General features: G+C 38.5%; 1 protein-coding gene across 2 annotated transcripts in view; it reads right to left on the reverse strand.

The window, feature by feature from the left end:
* Positions 1-15,139, reverse strand: part of prkcz (protein kinase C, zeta) — a 125,206-nt gene that overhangs the window by 10,953 nt on the left and 99,114 nt on the right. For both annotated transcript variants that reach the window (XM_040152463.1, XM_040152464.1), the window contains exon 17: positions 5,605-5,720. In XM_040152463.1, coding sequence (XP_040008397.1) covers positions 5,605-5,720 — 116 coding nt within the window. The remainder of the gene's footprint in view (positions 1-5,604; positions 5,721-15,139) is intronic.

Here is a 15,139-nt window from a genome sequence, read left to right on the forward strand (position 1 = left end):
CAGCAACATTTTGTAAAAACTGGAGACGGTGGAGGGAGCCCTGGCTGATACCCAAGTAAAGTGCATTGCAATAATCAAGCCAAGAAGAAATAAAAGAATGGTTTTTCTGTAAATCAGCAATTGATACAAATGACCTAATTTTAGAGATTATTTTAAGCTGGAAGAAACATGGCTACCAAACATTTTTGACTTGATCATGAAAACAGGAGGTTAGCATCAAATATAACCCCTTTATACCTAGCAGCCTGCTTAATATTATTTCACAGACCAGCTTAACACCAAAACAGCAGGTAGAATTAGGGGGACCAAACAGAATGACCTCACATTTAACATCATTACATTTAAGGAAATTTTGGGACATCCAGGATTTAATATCAGAGAGGCAAACTGTGAGATTTGCTAGGCTGCTAGGATTTTTGGGTTTTAACGGCATGTATAGCTGAGTGTTGTTGGCATAAAAATGATAACGTAGATCATGACTTTGAATACCCTGGTAAGAGTCATGTATAGAAAACAGAAGGGGGTCAAGAACATAGACCTGATGGACACCACATCTCAGCTGAGCTTTCAAGGAAGTAGAATAACCCAGACAGAAAAAGTTCTTACAAGAGGTGAGAACGTAGTAAGCTAAGGGCCGTGCCCTTGATTCCTACCGAAGTCTCTAAGCGATGTAAGAGGATACGATGATCAACAGTATCAAGGGGGGCACTTAAATCTAAAAGAACTAAAATTGAGCAGTCACTTCTGTCTGCACTTAGCAATAGGTCATTAGTAACCTTAACAAGTGCTGTCTCAGTACTATGTAGTACTCAGAAACAAGACTGGAAAATGTTAAAAACACTTTTATTCATAAAATATATCAATTGAGATGAAATTACTTTCTCCAGAACCTTGGATAAAAAAAAAGACAGGTTGGAGATTGGTACTATAGCTACTCAAGGAAATGGGGTCCTAATTAGGTTTCTTTAGCAAAGGGCGACTACTGTCTGGAAGAAGAACCAGAGGCCAGTGAATTGTTAAAAATTTGTAAAATAACAGGGCTAACAGTGGAAAATACCTCCTGGAGCAGCTTAGTGGGGATGGTATATAGGATGCAGGATGAGGGATTCATGTGTGAGGACTGTATTCTCTAACACTGAAATTATAATGGGTTGAAACTGGGTAAAAGAGGTAGAATTAACATGGGGAATGGAAAGAATGCAAGGATCAGACTGTATTTGGGACCTGATATTCTCCTCATTATCTACAAAATGTCCAAGAAAGTTTTCAGACAACTCAACATCAGGTTAAGGAAAAAAGGTGGAGGGACCACTAATAACAGAATTAATTACCTTAAAGAGAATTTTAGGATTATGGTTATTTCTAGATATCAGTTCAGAAAATTAAGCCGATCCTGCATCCCTAACTGCTATCTGATAAATTAACATTTGGTTTTTAAGGGGAATATGTGTTAATTTGGACTTGTTTACCTTCCTTTGCAATCATTTAAGGGCTTGAGTGTGATAATTCAGCCAGGGGAGGTCATTTGATTTTTGTTTTCTCATTTTAAATGGTGTAATTTGGTCAAGGATGGATAGGCACTGATCGTTAAATGAATTTAACAGGCATCTGGATCGAGAGGAGATATAAAGGAAATTAAAGGATGATGAATTAAACGCATCACAGTATTTAGCTGCAGAAGCAGCATTGTAGGGTAGGGACTAGGAGTAGAGAGTGGTAGTGGAACTTTAAAAACAAAAGCTTTATGGTCAGTTAGAAGAATATCCACCAAATTAAGACATGAGACAAGACAAGACAATTTAAAGGTTATGGAATGAGAAGGACAACATACATGAATATTAAAATCACAAAGGTTTGTAAGGGGCCTACAGAAGAGTAAGATAGGAGGGCCCATGATTAAGAAACTTAAAAGGAAATAAAATTATCAAAAGTAATAGGATGACACTTAAGAGCTAACTTGTAAAAAGCAGCTAGACCACCCCCTCTTCCAGAGGGCCTAGGAATATGAAAATGTGCAAAATCAGGGGGCCCAGCCTTAATCAAGGGAATAGTGTCCCCTGGGGACAGCCATATCTCAGTAATCATAAAAAAGTCCTGATCATTAGAAACAACAACATCATTAATGATAAAGGATTTATTACCAAGAGATCTCAAGAGGCTAAAATTTTTTGGTGTCACAGGCATACAGCGAATTGGATGTAAGTTGTTATTGTTTACACCTCTAGATATGATGTGTGGACAGGAGGCTTTGTGCCTAATAATGGTCTGTATGGGGAAAATTCCCCGGGAGAGGGTTAATGACAGTTGAGGCCGATGGAAGGAGCTTGCGGGGCAACAGTATTCTGAGATGCCATTACAGGCAGAGAAAAAGGTTCTGGAAATAAAAACAGACTTTCCACACGTACTTAACAAGACAAAAAAGTTGTCAAAGTCCTTTTTGGTTAGCCCAGACTGCTGACAAGCTGCATCATTTGCCCCCACGTGAATTATCACTTAGCTGATAGAGGAGGAGAGTGAGCACGGCAGCCCAGGGAGCTTATTCAGGATGTCAGGGACCAAGGCTGCAGAGAAACAGTGAGTGGCTCCGTTGAATAAAAAGGATGTTCCTGATTATGGAATTCCCCCACTATTAATGTGGTTGGGGAGAAGAGGGGACGAGGAAATGACGGATGTGGGTTCTCATGGCAGGAGAGTGCTCAACCCAATTGAGCACGCGTTTCACTTACTGAAGACAAAACTGAGGGTAGAAAGACCCACAAACAAGCAGCAACTGAAGGAGGCTGCAGTAAATTCCTGGCAAAGCATCTCAAGGAAGGAAACTCAGCATTTGGTGATGTTCATGGGTTCGAGACTTCAGGCAGTCATTGACTGCAAAGGACTGTCATCCAAGTATTAAAAATAATCCTTACATTTATAGTTATGTTAGTTTGTCCGATTACTTTTCAGCCTCTGAAAATGAGACTATGTATAAAAATGGCTGTAATTCCTAAACGATTAATGTGATATTTTTGTTAAACCCGTTGAATTAAAGCTGAAAGTCTATATTTCAATGACATTTTGATGGCTTTGCTTCAAATCCACTGTGTTGGTTTGCAGAGGCAAAATTACGAAAATTGTGTCACTGTCCAAATACTTATTTACCTAACTGTATGTCATCAGGGAGGTGTATACACGCAGTGTTGCCATCTTAGTGCCTTTGTCACTAGATATTATCGACTTTTCAGACCCCTTTAGCGACTTTTTTTCAAAAAAGCACCTAGCGACAAATCTAGTGACTTTTTGGACAAACATTAGCTACTTTTTCACATGGCAGCTGACATAGACGTGAATGAGCTGCTAACTTTCTCTCGCTCTCTCTGAGAGAAGCAAATGGATAAAGGGCAAACAGACCATAGACTAGGTTACGACCTAGTCTTGTTCTCTGTGCATTCTTACTACTCATTGCATGTGAAATAAACCTTTGCTCCACTTTGCCTTTGATAAGTGCTCTGCGCCCCACTGTGTTAAGAGAACAGTTCATACAAATGATTGTGTGTAGAGAACCTAGATGTAAAGAACTGCAGGTAGCATCCTTGCCTTTAAATCCATAAAATGCTTTGGCATATTGAATTTCCAATACACCCCATCCCATTCCATATTTTCCCATGTATAGGACATTATAGAGGATGATTGGTTATACCACTGTTTAAGATTACAATCCTTTTAATTTATACTAAACACTAATAAATGTCCAGATTCTTTTTAAGTGGTAAGGTGTATGGTGTATTTAATTTTCAGTTCAGCTTCTGCTATTGAGCAGTGTGGTTGCTTAGAAATGGTTGACTAAAATCCGTCAAATAAAAGCTTTGCAGGCAAAATATAAACATTGGAGCCTGAAAAAAATCAATCCAGCATGGATTTAAATGAAAATGTTGCCTAACATAAGCCTGGTAATATCTACTGGCATGGCCTGCCAAAGCCTTATGGAATCCATTTTGTGATGGCACAAAGGAAAAAAGGCAGTGCTTGTGTTTTTGTGCATATACGACCTGCAGCAGCAGACACTGCAGTGTGTCTGTTTTGGTGCCAGATCTCTTCAGCCATTTGTCTCGAAAGTTAAATCTTAAGCAAGGGACCTGTCAGATGCTGAAGGCTACATGTCTGCATTAATCAAAAAATTGTCCCTGATTGATAAAGAAATCAGTGTTGGGAACTCACAGGGGGAGATGTTTTCCTTCATTGGACGCAGAAGTTTTCTGGGAAGATGGCACATTACCCACTGTTTGTGTGAAAATACATGTAGAGTAAGAGCTCTTTTTCACCCTCTATTTGACCATGACAGGATCTACTAATCACATGTGCTGTTTTTTCAGCCGTACATCTTTCACACCTGCCAAGTACAATCCCAGTAATGTCCTGTTGGCCACTGCACAGCTAAATGAAGAGGCTGCAGTATGATGCTCTATTTTATTAATTCATTGTGACACAATTCAAAAGAGAAAATTTTATGTGGAAGGCAGAAAATAGCAATATAGAAGACAGTGCTGAAGAAAGCAAGTAAAGATATGTTATGAGCAAGTCCAAGTCAAATTGAAATGTATTTTTGCAAAGAAATCAATATACATCTTCTTTTTATTATTTTTTTGCAATGATGGCACCCCTTATTGTTTTTCCAGTGGGTATAAACTTTATGGTTTGTGCAAAAACTGTGTGGCTGGGTACTAGATCACTTCAATGTCATCAGCCCAGGCAGTTATATTTACATTACTGTACTGTTTTGCCTTGGCTGGGGGCCAACTCTGTTCAGATTGCTGAGGTTACAAGAGTGCCTGTTGCTGTGAGTTTTGACAGTTAATCACCACATCTGGACCAATGAAACAGAGAATCACCACATCTGGACCAATGAAACAGAGACAGCTAACACTAGCTGGCACCCCTCTTTTCTATAACATGGGACAAACACAGCACTGAGTGTGCAGGAGCTGATGACTCAGCAGGTGTTGAAATAACATGAATGGAAAAGTAACTTCTGGTGAAAATCAGTGCTACTATTAGGAAGAATAAAAATGTATTAATTTTGTAAAGGGATAGATAGCTTTAACGTCTAATGTTAGATATAGTAGCTAATGCTATTTGGATTTGTTGAAAAAATGGAAAACCTGATATTAATGTTTATAGGATATATAAAATGATGCACACCATGGGAGTTGACTGCAGCTCTCAGTTTTCAGTCAACTGACATCATTGGAAACACTGACTCAGAAACTATAAGCTGAGATGCTGTTCCCAAAAATATGTTGTAAAATGGTTTTATTCTTTTTTTAAAAAGGGAAAATATGCATATTCCTACAGATTGAATGTCTTTACTTAAAGAATAATTATTGCCATAGTTATCATAATTTAGCAGCTTGAAAAGTCTCAGAACAAGAGTGTCACAAAATTAAAAACAGGTATAATATTAACTGTTCTGGATAAACATCGGCAAATTTCAAGTCTATCCAAACAAATCAACACGCAATAGTGTGTTGTTTTCTTTTGACATACACATTTGAGAAAGTGATCTAAATTAATCACATAAGGTTGACTTTAATGATAGTAGTGATGAGTTGCAGAAGCAGTACTTACTCATCATCTGGTGTTAGCTGCACTGGTTCATTAGTAAACTGTGTGTCAAAGTTTTCAAGGCCGTAGTCATCAGAGATTTGAGGTTTGAAGGGCGGCGTCACCTCTTTCTTCTCAAGCTGAGGAAAAAAAAAAACGTAAAAATGTATTATGTATAACAACTGTTTTTATTCAGTAATGGAGATTGGAGAACATGTACAAAAAAACTAAAGTTTGCAAGCACATCATATGCTCCAAATTCTGTAAACTTTCTACAATTACAGGGAACTGATTTTCTGTTTGGAAAACTATACACCCTCTGCACAAAACCCTAGCACAAAACATAAGTATCACTAATTACTTAAAAGATATGGAGCTACATTCAAGTGGCTACACTCCTTTTTCCTTGAGGTTTCAAATCCTCCTTTTAAACAAAACCTTTTTAGCTCAGATTTGAAAGCTCTGAAGTCTACACTGAAGGAAGCATTTGCAAATTTGCTTGCAACTTTTATTGGCTCTAGCTTGCGAGCTAATTAAAATTACCTCTATGAGCTGGTTAAAAAATATGCTTACAGCTGACTCATTTTAACAGGAGTACCTTCTGAAATTGTCCTAAATGTGCTGTTGATGGCGACATACTAAAAGACTGAGGCTAAAGCTATAGATTATTTTGTTCAACGTAAACTTGTTTGGATTACTTTACTATAAAAAAACATACTTGGGCAAGCAACCAAGGTTAGATTTCTGATTGAACTGGGCTTTTCTGACATAACCTGTAACCCCCAAAATAACATACAGTGGTAGTACAGTAGTACAGCAAGCAGTTACCGCCACTGCCTCTACTGTTTTCAATGTAAACAGCAACAAGGAATTAGATGGTGGCTGCCATTTTCGTCAACATGTATGGCTCCTTGCCACTGCATTTAGAGTTTATGATTGTTCAACTTTTTCAACTATTTGCCATAGCTCGCTGTTCAACCATTGCAACAACAGACACCACAGCGATGGAAACAATAAAAGGACTGAGTTCCCTAAATGGTACACTCTACACCAGCAGAGAACAGACAGATCAATCAAGAGAAATTGTACTGGAGCAACAGCAGCTTCAAAGTCTGATTATCTGGTCTGGGACAATAAACAACATTTATTTTATGATTAAGCAAAATCTGCTATATTAATCATGTCATATTACCAACCATTTCCCCTATTTCAAGCAACAGCTAATTTTTTTTAGCTGCGTGATGAGAGTATAGTAGGGGGAAAGCTGAAGTGTGTGTAGGCCAGTAGGATCAAAGCTAGGCAGGAGTTGCAGCTGTGGAACTGCACCAGTTCAAAACATAGGACATAGATATTTCCAGGTGGCAACTGTCTGAAAGCAACTTTAAGTAATGATATGCTCCTTGACCTTGAAAATAATGCTACATTACTACTATTGATAGTAAGCTCTCTAAACATGCTAACGCTATCAGTTTATTTTAGAGTTTAATCCAATCGAAAAGAAAACCCATTCTATACCAGCTATAAGTCTTACTACAAGCCCCATGCACACCGTACAGTATGTTGACAATAGTCTGACAGGCCTGCTGTGCCTAGTTATGGCTCTTTAGTCGAGGTTGGACCTTTCTGTCCAGGCTACAGGTTTAGCGAATGGTCAACTAACCCTACAAACAGGTATTGTGTGTATCAAAGCCTGATATAGCTTATTCATCTGTGCTCTGTGCTGTTCCTCTGTACATACACCCTCCTGCTGCCAGAAACAATCACTACCGCACCAAATGTGAATTAATCTGCCACTGAAAATAGTCCCCAACAAATGCACTATTTCCTACGGTTTGAGTAACTTTTATACTGAGCCTCTTTTTTTTTTTTTTTTTTTTTTTAAATGAAACTATATATTTTTTAACTGTTTTTGAAAGATTGACATCTTCCCTAGGAACCAATGGGCTTGGAGCAGAGAGCCACAGACAGAGTAAGGAAGTCAGAAAAACAGAGAGAGAGAGACAGACTAACACATTGTTGGTCTTGGTTTTTACATAAGAACTCTGAGACAATGTCAAATGCCTAATTTGATGTTCGACAAATGTTGTAACTCACTGGTCGATATCCTCATTTAACACAATAAATATAAGGAAAGGAAGGGAACCTTGCACATTTGATATGATTAAACAGTCACTGAGCCATAACAATCAGGCACTGTGGCTCTTCTCTATATTGTCAGATCTGCTACAGTAAAAGATGAGCCCCTTGTTGCTACATTTCTCAGCAGCAATGAAGACAGTACTGAAAAGGGGAGAGAAAAACAACAAAATGGAAAGGGTTGAGGCAGCAGAATAATTGTGCCTGAGTGATTCAGCCAGGAGAGTTTTGTCTGGATTGTTTCCATGGTTTCACATCGGTCCATCATCCTGTTAAAATGTGCACTGAGGACATTTTCTGAGAACACAATGAAGTCATATGGGTACAGAAAAACCACAGGTACACAGATTTGTTCTCCATGATGTTTTTAGTTGTCTCCTCAATCTAAGAGTGAACTACTTTAGACATAGTAGTTAGAATTAGGGTTACAGGAAGCTTAAAATATAGGTAAATCAATATTGTTTTTGTTGGCTGATCCAGGTCCTGTCTGATGGTATGTGTGTCATCTATACAAAATTGTTCAATTATTTCTCCAGAATTTGGAAAAGAGTTACTAAATTCTCCATTGAATTTGTATTTATAATATTAGAATAGCAATGCATTAAAAAAGTATCCATACAAACGCACACACGTACTGAAATCCTATCAGAACATTCCATTACAGTGAAATTATTTAGAATATACCAACAGTATTATTTGCAAGGTGAGAGAGAGAAAGAGAGAAAGATAGACATAGAGAGTTATTTTTCCAATGGCAAAAGACAGTTGAGATAAGTCAGTAGCGTGTGTGTGTGTTTGTCCTGCCCACAAATAAGACAGAAGCTTGATGCTTTTGTGTAAACAAGTTTAGTCTCTTCTCTTCCTCTATGCCTGACTATCAAACCTTTCCTGCACTCTATGATACTGCTGAAAATTGCTGAAAATCATCAAACATGATATATTTTGTAATAACTACAAAAAGAGGGACATATTCCCTTAGCAAATTTGCAACTAAAGTATGATTATGTGGTCATTTTCACAGTTTCAAGGCCCAATGTCAGGTGGGATTGGCTTTTTTATTCCATATGTTCTTCTTCATTGTCAAAACCTGGCACCCACATTACCGACAATGGGTTCTACCCTGGCCCCATGGCCCTGGCAGTAGAGTTGGAGACTTGAGTGTGTTATCCTAGTAGCAGCTAATGTAGCCTGCAGCAGAAATGAGGAGCGTGCTACAGAGGTCTGGTGAATTCACTTCTTTCTAACTCAACATCCCCAGAGTTTTTTACTTTTCAAACTTGTACTATTCAGACCCAAACAACGCTGAGCACGCCAGCACCTATGTAGTATAGCTTGACTTCCCCTATAACCAAGTACTTTTGGTTGCCTAATCTTAAACCAAGTTTTAACCATAGAACTAGCAGATTAGAGAATGAATCACTTTCTTAATGTTCACGGGGGTTATTTTGATAGGCACTGACAAACAACCTGTTTTGTTGTTTAGGTATGAATACTGTTGAAAAATCTATTATACACTTACAACTTGCTTTCTAGTTCCACAGTTGTTTCCTGAGTGTGTGTGTGTGCTTAGTCCCTATAAGATCCTTGTTCTACTGCTGGTTTTTGCAGCAGTTTCTATGCTTCATTAGTGTTATTGGTTCAAAGCTCTTTGTGAGACGGGCTCAAACAAACAACAAAAAGCAACTCTCTTTCTTTCTTTGTATATTTTCCTATCATTCCCTAACCATCAAATTGGCCCACCTTCCCCCAAACTCTCTCTCTCTATTTGCTAATTTCTTTTTCAACTTTTTCAGTGCCTACCTACACTCCTCTGTCAGTTTCACCCCCTCACATCCTGCTCTATCTTCCTCCTCTCCATTTGTCTCTGTCTTACTCATTGTCAATTCTTTTATCTTTTCACATCCCTCTCCTCTCTCCTCCTACTTTCCCCAGTCTCTCTGATGTGTTGTTGGGTAGGCTGAAGCTCTATGTGGTGGTAATGAAATGCACTGAAGGCCAGAAACGAGCCTGGCACCTTTACTCTCACTCTCACACACACACACACACACACACACACACACACACACACACACACACACACACACACACACACACACACACACACACACACACACACACACAAACACACACACCGACACAGGAAGTGCCCCTGAGGCCAGAGGGGCACATGAAAGAGGAAAGTGAGGCGCCAGGGCTATACAGGAGTGCCATGGGTCCTCAGATCACAGCACCTCACAGAGTATGTGTTGTTGTATTTGCTGTATATGTGTGTGTGTGTGTGTGTGTATGTGTGAGTGTGTGTGTGTGTTTCTGTGTACATGTGTGCATTCTAGTGGCATCAGTGCTTTCAGGACAGGATGGGATGATGTGACTGTCAGCCTGTTCTGAGGCAGGCTTTAATGTGACTAGAGACAAACTACAGTAAACACATGCGGAGCTATGCATCACACACTTACATACACACTAATACGGTTCACTTAATCACACACTCTGAGTGGTGCTTCAGCTCTCTCTTTGTCTCTCTGCCATGGTGTAGAAGCACATCTCCATAAGAACAAGGAGATTAACATCAGAGAGGCCAAGTACCTTCACTTCACTGCTGGGCTGAATTTTGTAACTGAAATATCTTACAAAAGTTCCTGCTGCTTCTTGTACAGATCTGCTGTTGGACAGACAGCAGATCTAAACGCTAATGTTTATGTAAGCAGCTAGCTTCAATTGACAGAGACACTTTTGGAAAGAAACTCTGCTGCTGTGTGTTTATATGGTGTTTTTTTTTTTGTGTTAAACTTAGCTAAGGTTACCTCAAGTGATTGCTGAGATATCTGAACATAGTGACACTGTGACAACAAAGTCAGATTGGGCAACAAACACAAGCAGTCAGACAATCAGACAGGTTGTAAACAAGCCAACTGCCAGATTAGCAGTCGGAAAACTCACGCACCAAAAGAAATTCAGGAGTTGCAGCAGCACAGGATAGAAATAAGTAAAGATAAAAAGAGGAAGATAAAAAATAAATAGTTACAAGTTTATAAAATGAAAATAATAAAAATACAAACTATACAAGAGCAACTGAATTACAAGGCAAGCAATGTGCAAACAAGCTTAAATAAAGTACTTGAGATTCATGGAAAATATTGGCATTCAGGTATGTACATTCAAAAGCAAATTCTCTCTTCTCTCTCACTCTTAAGGGATGCAAGCTGCTTCAGCAAAAATAAACCTGACAAGTGAATATAGCAGATCAGAGAAAGAACCCCAGTGGAATGCTGCAGCCAGACATCTGGCGGACATCGGCACACTGGCTGGAATGACAGTGGATCGTCTCTGGCAGCCAGGACGGAGCTGGAACATGACGTAGCCACATCCAGTAAACATTAGAGGTTAGTCTACATACTTCAAGTAAAGCAAAAATATAAAGCTCAAATCAAGCACATTACACTGTTGACCACATACAGACAACTGTGCTGGGGGGGTAAACCAGGCTTTGAGACTTTCTGCTTGTGTTCAAAGGTAAGACACAGATGCTTCCACAGCATGCAATACTGGGGATGGATATCTGATTTCCTGCCTAATTGTGATCTCAGTGTCAAGGAAAAACAACTTACAATAGTGAAATTACCTGTTTCCAAATGATCAATTTTTTCTCAATGTTCTTCAACTTGACAGTTCTCTGGCTGTAAAGAACTGAGTACTTGGAGAGGGAGTGAAAGAGGACAGCAGGTAAATGATATTCAAATGTGTCATCTCTTCAGCGAGAAAACTTAGCACTCCCTCAGGAACTGTCTGATGAATATTAATGTGTGGTAACAACAGTAGCGGTATGCCAGGCCTGTCAGGTCTGGAGACAGGTTTCTAGTTTGAGGGCAGAGAGCGTCACTTCTCCACCTCTCACAGCTTTGTCAACTTGTTTTCCCTCTGTGGTACATGGGAGCTTTGTCGCTGGGCTCAGGATTTTTTTGCTTTGATATCTATTCCCAGTTTGCCTTTGGTGTGTACTTCACAGACACTGTGGCAACAGTCGGTAACACACTCTGACAATTGTTTTCCTCTTCTTTTATACCACCATACTACCTGCCATCCCACCTAATTGTCCCATGAGGTACATGGCAACAATGAGGATAGAGAAATGGCCTTAATTCATCTTAAATTAGAAATTGTCTTATAAAGTAACATATTAATCGTGCTCTTTAAGAGTAATTGTAACCTGGAAACAATTATAGTTTCAGCAGTGTAGCAATTTTCATTTGGGAAAATTATAATCAGAATCCAGAAAATAAGAGCTCTATTTTGAATTTTCGTTTTTGTTGATAAAGATACTAGCATCACAGCTGTAACTTATGATATTTTTAATATTGACATTTGCCAATACAATAAATAATGCCTGAGGAATAGACCCACCTATAATTGGATTATATTAACTGAATAAAAATGTGGCCATATGATAAAACTCCAACAGTTAATACTGTAATCACTTCACATTTGAAAGATAAGGCTGGCAATATTTTGGCAATAGTTGGTTAACGTCAACAAATCCAATGAAAAGACAAAAATCAACAATGCATTAGTCCATTTTTCAATACTTTATGGGTTCTCCAGCCTGTCTGTGGCCCCAAGCCCATTCATTCCTACTGAAGACATAAATCTTCTCTGCTACTCAGAGAATACTTTTTTGTATGTTCAGTTCACTGTTGGTTTTGGTCTTTTCATTACCTCTGCCAAGGAGGTCATGTTTTCACCCGTATCGGTTTGTTGGTTTGTTTGTTTGTTTGTTGTTTTGTTTACTTGTCAGCAGGATTAAGCAAAAAGTACTGAACTGTTCTGCCACAAACTTGGTGGAAGGAATGGGCATGTGCCAGGGTAGAACCCATGAAATTTTGGAGTTGATCCAGTTAAGGGGGCAGATCAAGGAATTTTTTTTATAACTTTCCTTTACATTACGAGTTAGGGCATTTTTTGCCTTGGCTGAAGTATGCGCTCTACTGAGTGCCAATCTAGTTGGATTTGTTGAAAATAAGAAAAATAGAGAATATCATCAAACTTGTCATTTAATATTACAACTATGAGTCATAAGGATATGGTTATGGACTTTTGGTTGTGTTTTCACAATTCAATGTTGAATTTCAATTAATTTTTTTCAAATTGGAGGACAGTACTTCTAAGAATATGTCACAGCTTTATGTATAGCAGACAATGAGCCTCATGCAAGAACATTTTTATATTCTTATACTAAACCTCTCTTACCTTTTTCTATATGTTTGCTTGTATGAGTGTTCCATACATGTGGTGAGCATCCTGTTCTGATTCATGGATAATTTTCATTCGTAAAAATGTCACCCAAGAGTAAAAAGAATTTCACATTGCGGAGACTGACATCAAGCTGTCAGAAAATAACAGAGCAAAACATAATAAATTTAGCAGTGGTCGTATTGGGGGACTCAAAGGGAATTTAAAAAATATTTTTACAGCTGTCAATTCTATGATATTAAGCAGCTGTACTGATGTTAATAAAGATGCAACACTTTTGATATGAAGTTGTATCCTAAAAAACATCTTTAAAAAACAAAATGGGCCATGAATTAGATGGAGGGCGGTAAAGGTCACATGAAAGTCACAAGAGAATGTTATACAATAGGTGATGTTACACTGTCGTGCGCAACAGAGGATGGTTAGCAGGACTTGCACAAAGAGGCAGTTGTTGGATTGTAAGAATTTTCCAAACAAATGCTAAATTGTGTAAATTGTCCTGCCGAAGAAATTTTGGCAAAAAATGCATTGAACCACTTAGTAAATAGGTAAACCATGATGCACATCACACTGATACTGTGTGATTCAAAAATAATTCAGATTAAGGCATTAGGAATCTTTGGTCAAACCCGTGTTTTCCCTCTGTGGATAAAGGCACTCTGTGCCTACTACAGTTCAGTACCCCTCAAGAACTAAGTTCATGATGAGAACTTAAGTCAACAGAATAAATTTAGAAACAGGATAAAATGATGGTGAATGGTGAATGCAACCAGCTGATCACTGGTCCGAGCCTTTAAGAACAAATCAGTCTCTACGTGGCCAGGATGACCAGGAGACCCATTGATATAATCCAGTCACAATCTTATGGTGTTTTGGGCTGGTGAGAAAGCTGTCAATTGGACGGTGGTGCATATTATACAAACAGAACAAGACCACTCGAGAAAAGAGTCTCGGTCTATACGCATCATACGCATACACATAACAGTATGTGCAGGGATTTTTACCCTGATCAATCAGACAATCAAAAGCAGTTAAAACTACGGCCTATTGTGCTGACGTTAAAAAGACAGGGCGATGCCAAAGTAATAGCCCCAGACTATTGATGTACAAGAACGGCTTTTTGTTCTGTATCTACCAGTTTGTCATTATTCAAAAAATACAATCAATTTGCGGCCTATTATACTAATAAAGCTTATAAACAGTTATTTCTCTGTGAGCTCTTTGTAACACCTGAGAACATAAATAAACAGATAAGAAACATTAAAGTGCTGCATGACCTGCTGTCAGTCACTGGAATTTGACTTTCCCACATGGGTACTGATGATGTAGGATGACATCACCAAATAGTCCAATCAGTGAATTACCTGACAGTTTGTATAACTTCATGTTTACTGCTTTCTTAAAAGGGAGGTGTTATAACATAAACCAGAACAGGACTAAAATGCAATAATGTACCATTTTTCCATTGGTCCATACCAAATGAACCAAATTACAAATGAAAAACCCCCTTAAATTCCACTATTAGGCCATTACCTCTTTATCACATCACAAATTCCTACAATAAATCCTCCTTCATGAAAGTAATAAAGTTCAGTTTTTATTGGGACTGTGTTAGAGAGGTGTTGATTCAACTTTATAGTTGTGGTGCTGTTGAATTGTATTGCATTATAAGGACAGGTGTTTCTGTTATTTAGCTCACCTCACTGATATAAATGGGGTTGTCAAAATAATAGAAACAACTGTCCTTATAACATGATACAATTCAACAGCACCATAAACTGTACATTCCAAAATTATTATACAGTTGAATCAACACCTCTCTAAAACTGTTTCAACTCAAACAAAAAATTATAATCTTCATGAAGGAGGATTTATTGCAGGACTGTTGTATTAGATAGCATTAGTTTTAACTAGGGGGACCTAACTCACCGCCTAGTGAGTGCAGTTTGGTATTGTAAAGATCTTTAATATTGCATGGCTTGTATCCTTCTTTCATGTCGGTTTCAAATGATTTTGTACGTCAGGCCTACGCCATCAATCATGCAACATCAACACACATATACTGCCAATGCGTTGGTGTGAATATGTGTGTGATTAGGAATTCACTTTTATTTGCCTTGTTGCTCCACAGAGGGGGATGGCACTTCACTCCATGCAGCAGTAGTCTACACACGAT

The sequence above is a fragment of the Xiphias gladius genome, chromosome 18, assembly GCF_016859285.1.
Source record: "Xiphias gladius isolate SHS-SW01 ecotype Sanya breed wild chromosome 18, ASM1685928v1, whole genome shotgun sequence".
Lineage (NCBI taxonomy): Eukaryota > Metazoa > Chordata > Actinopteri > Istiophoriformes > Xiphiidae > Xiphias > Xiphias gladius.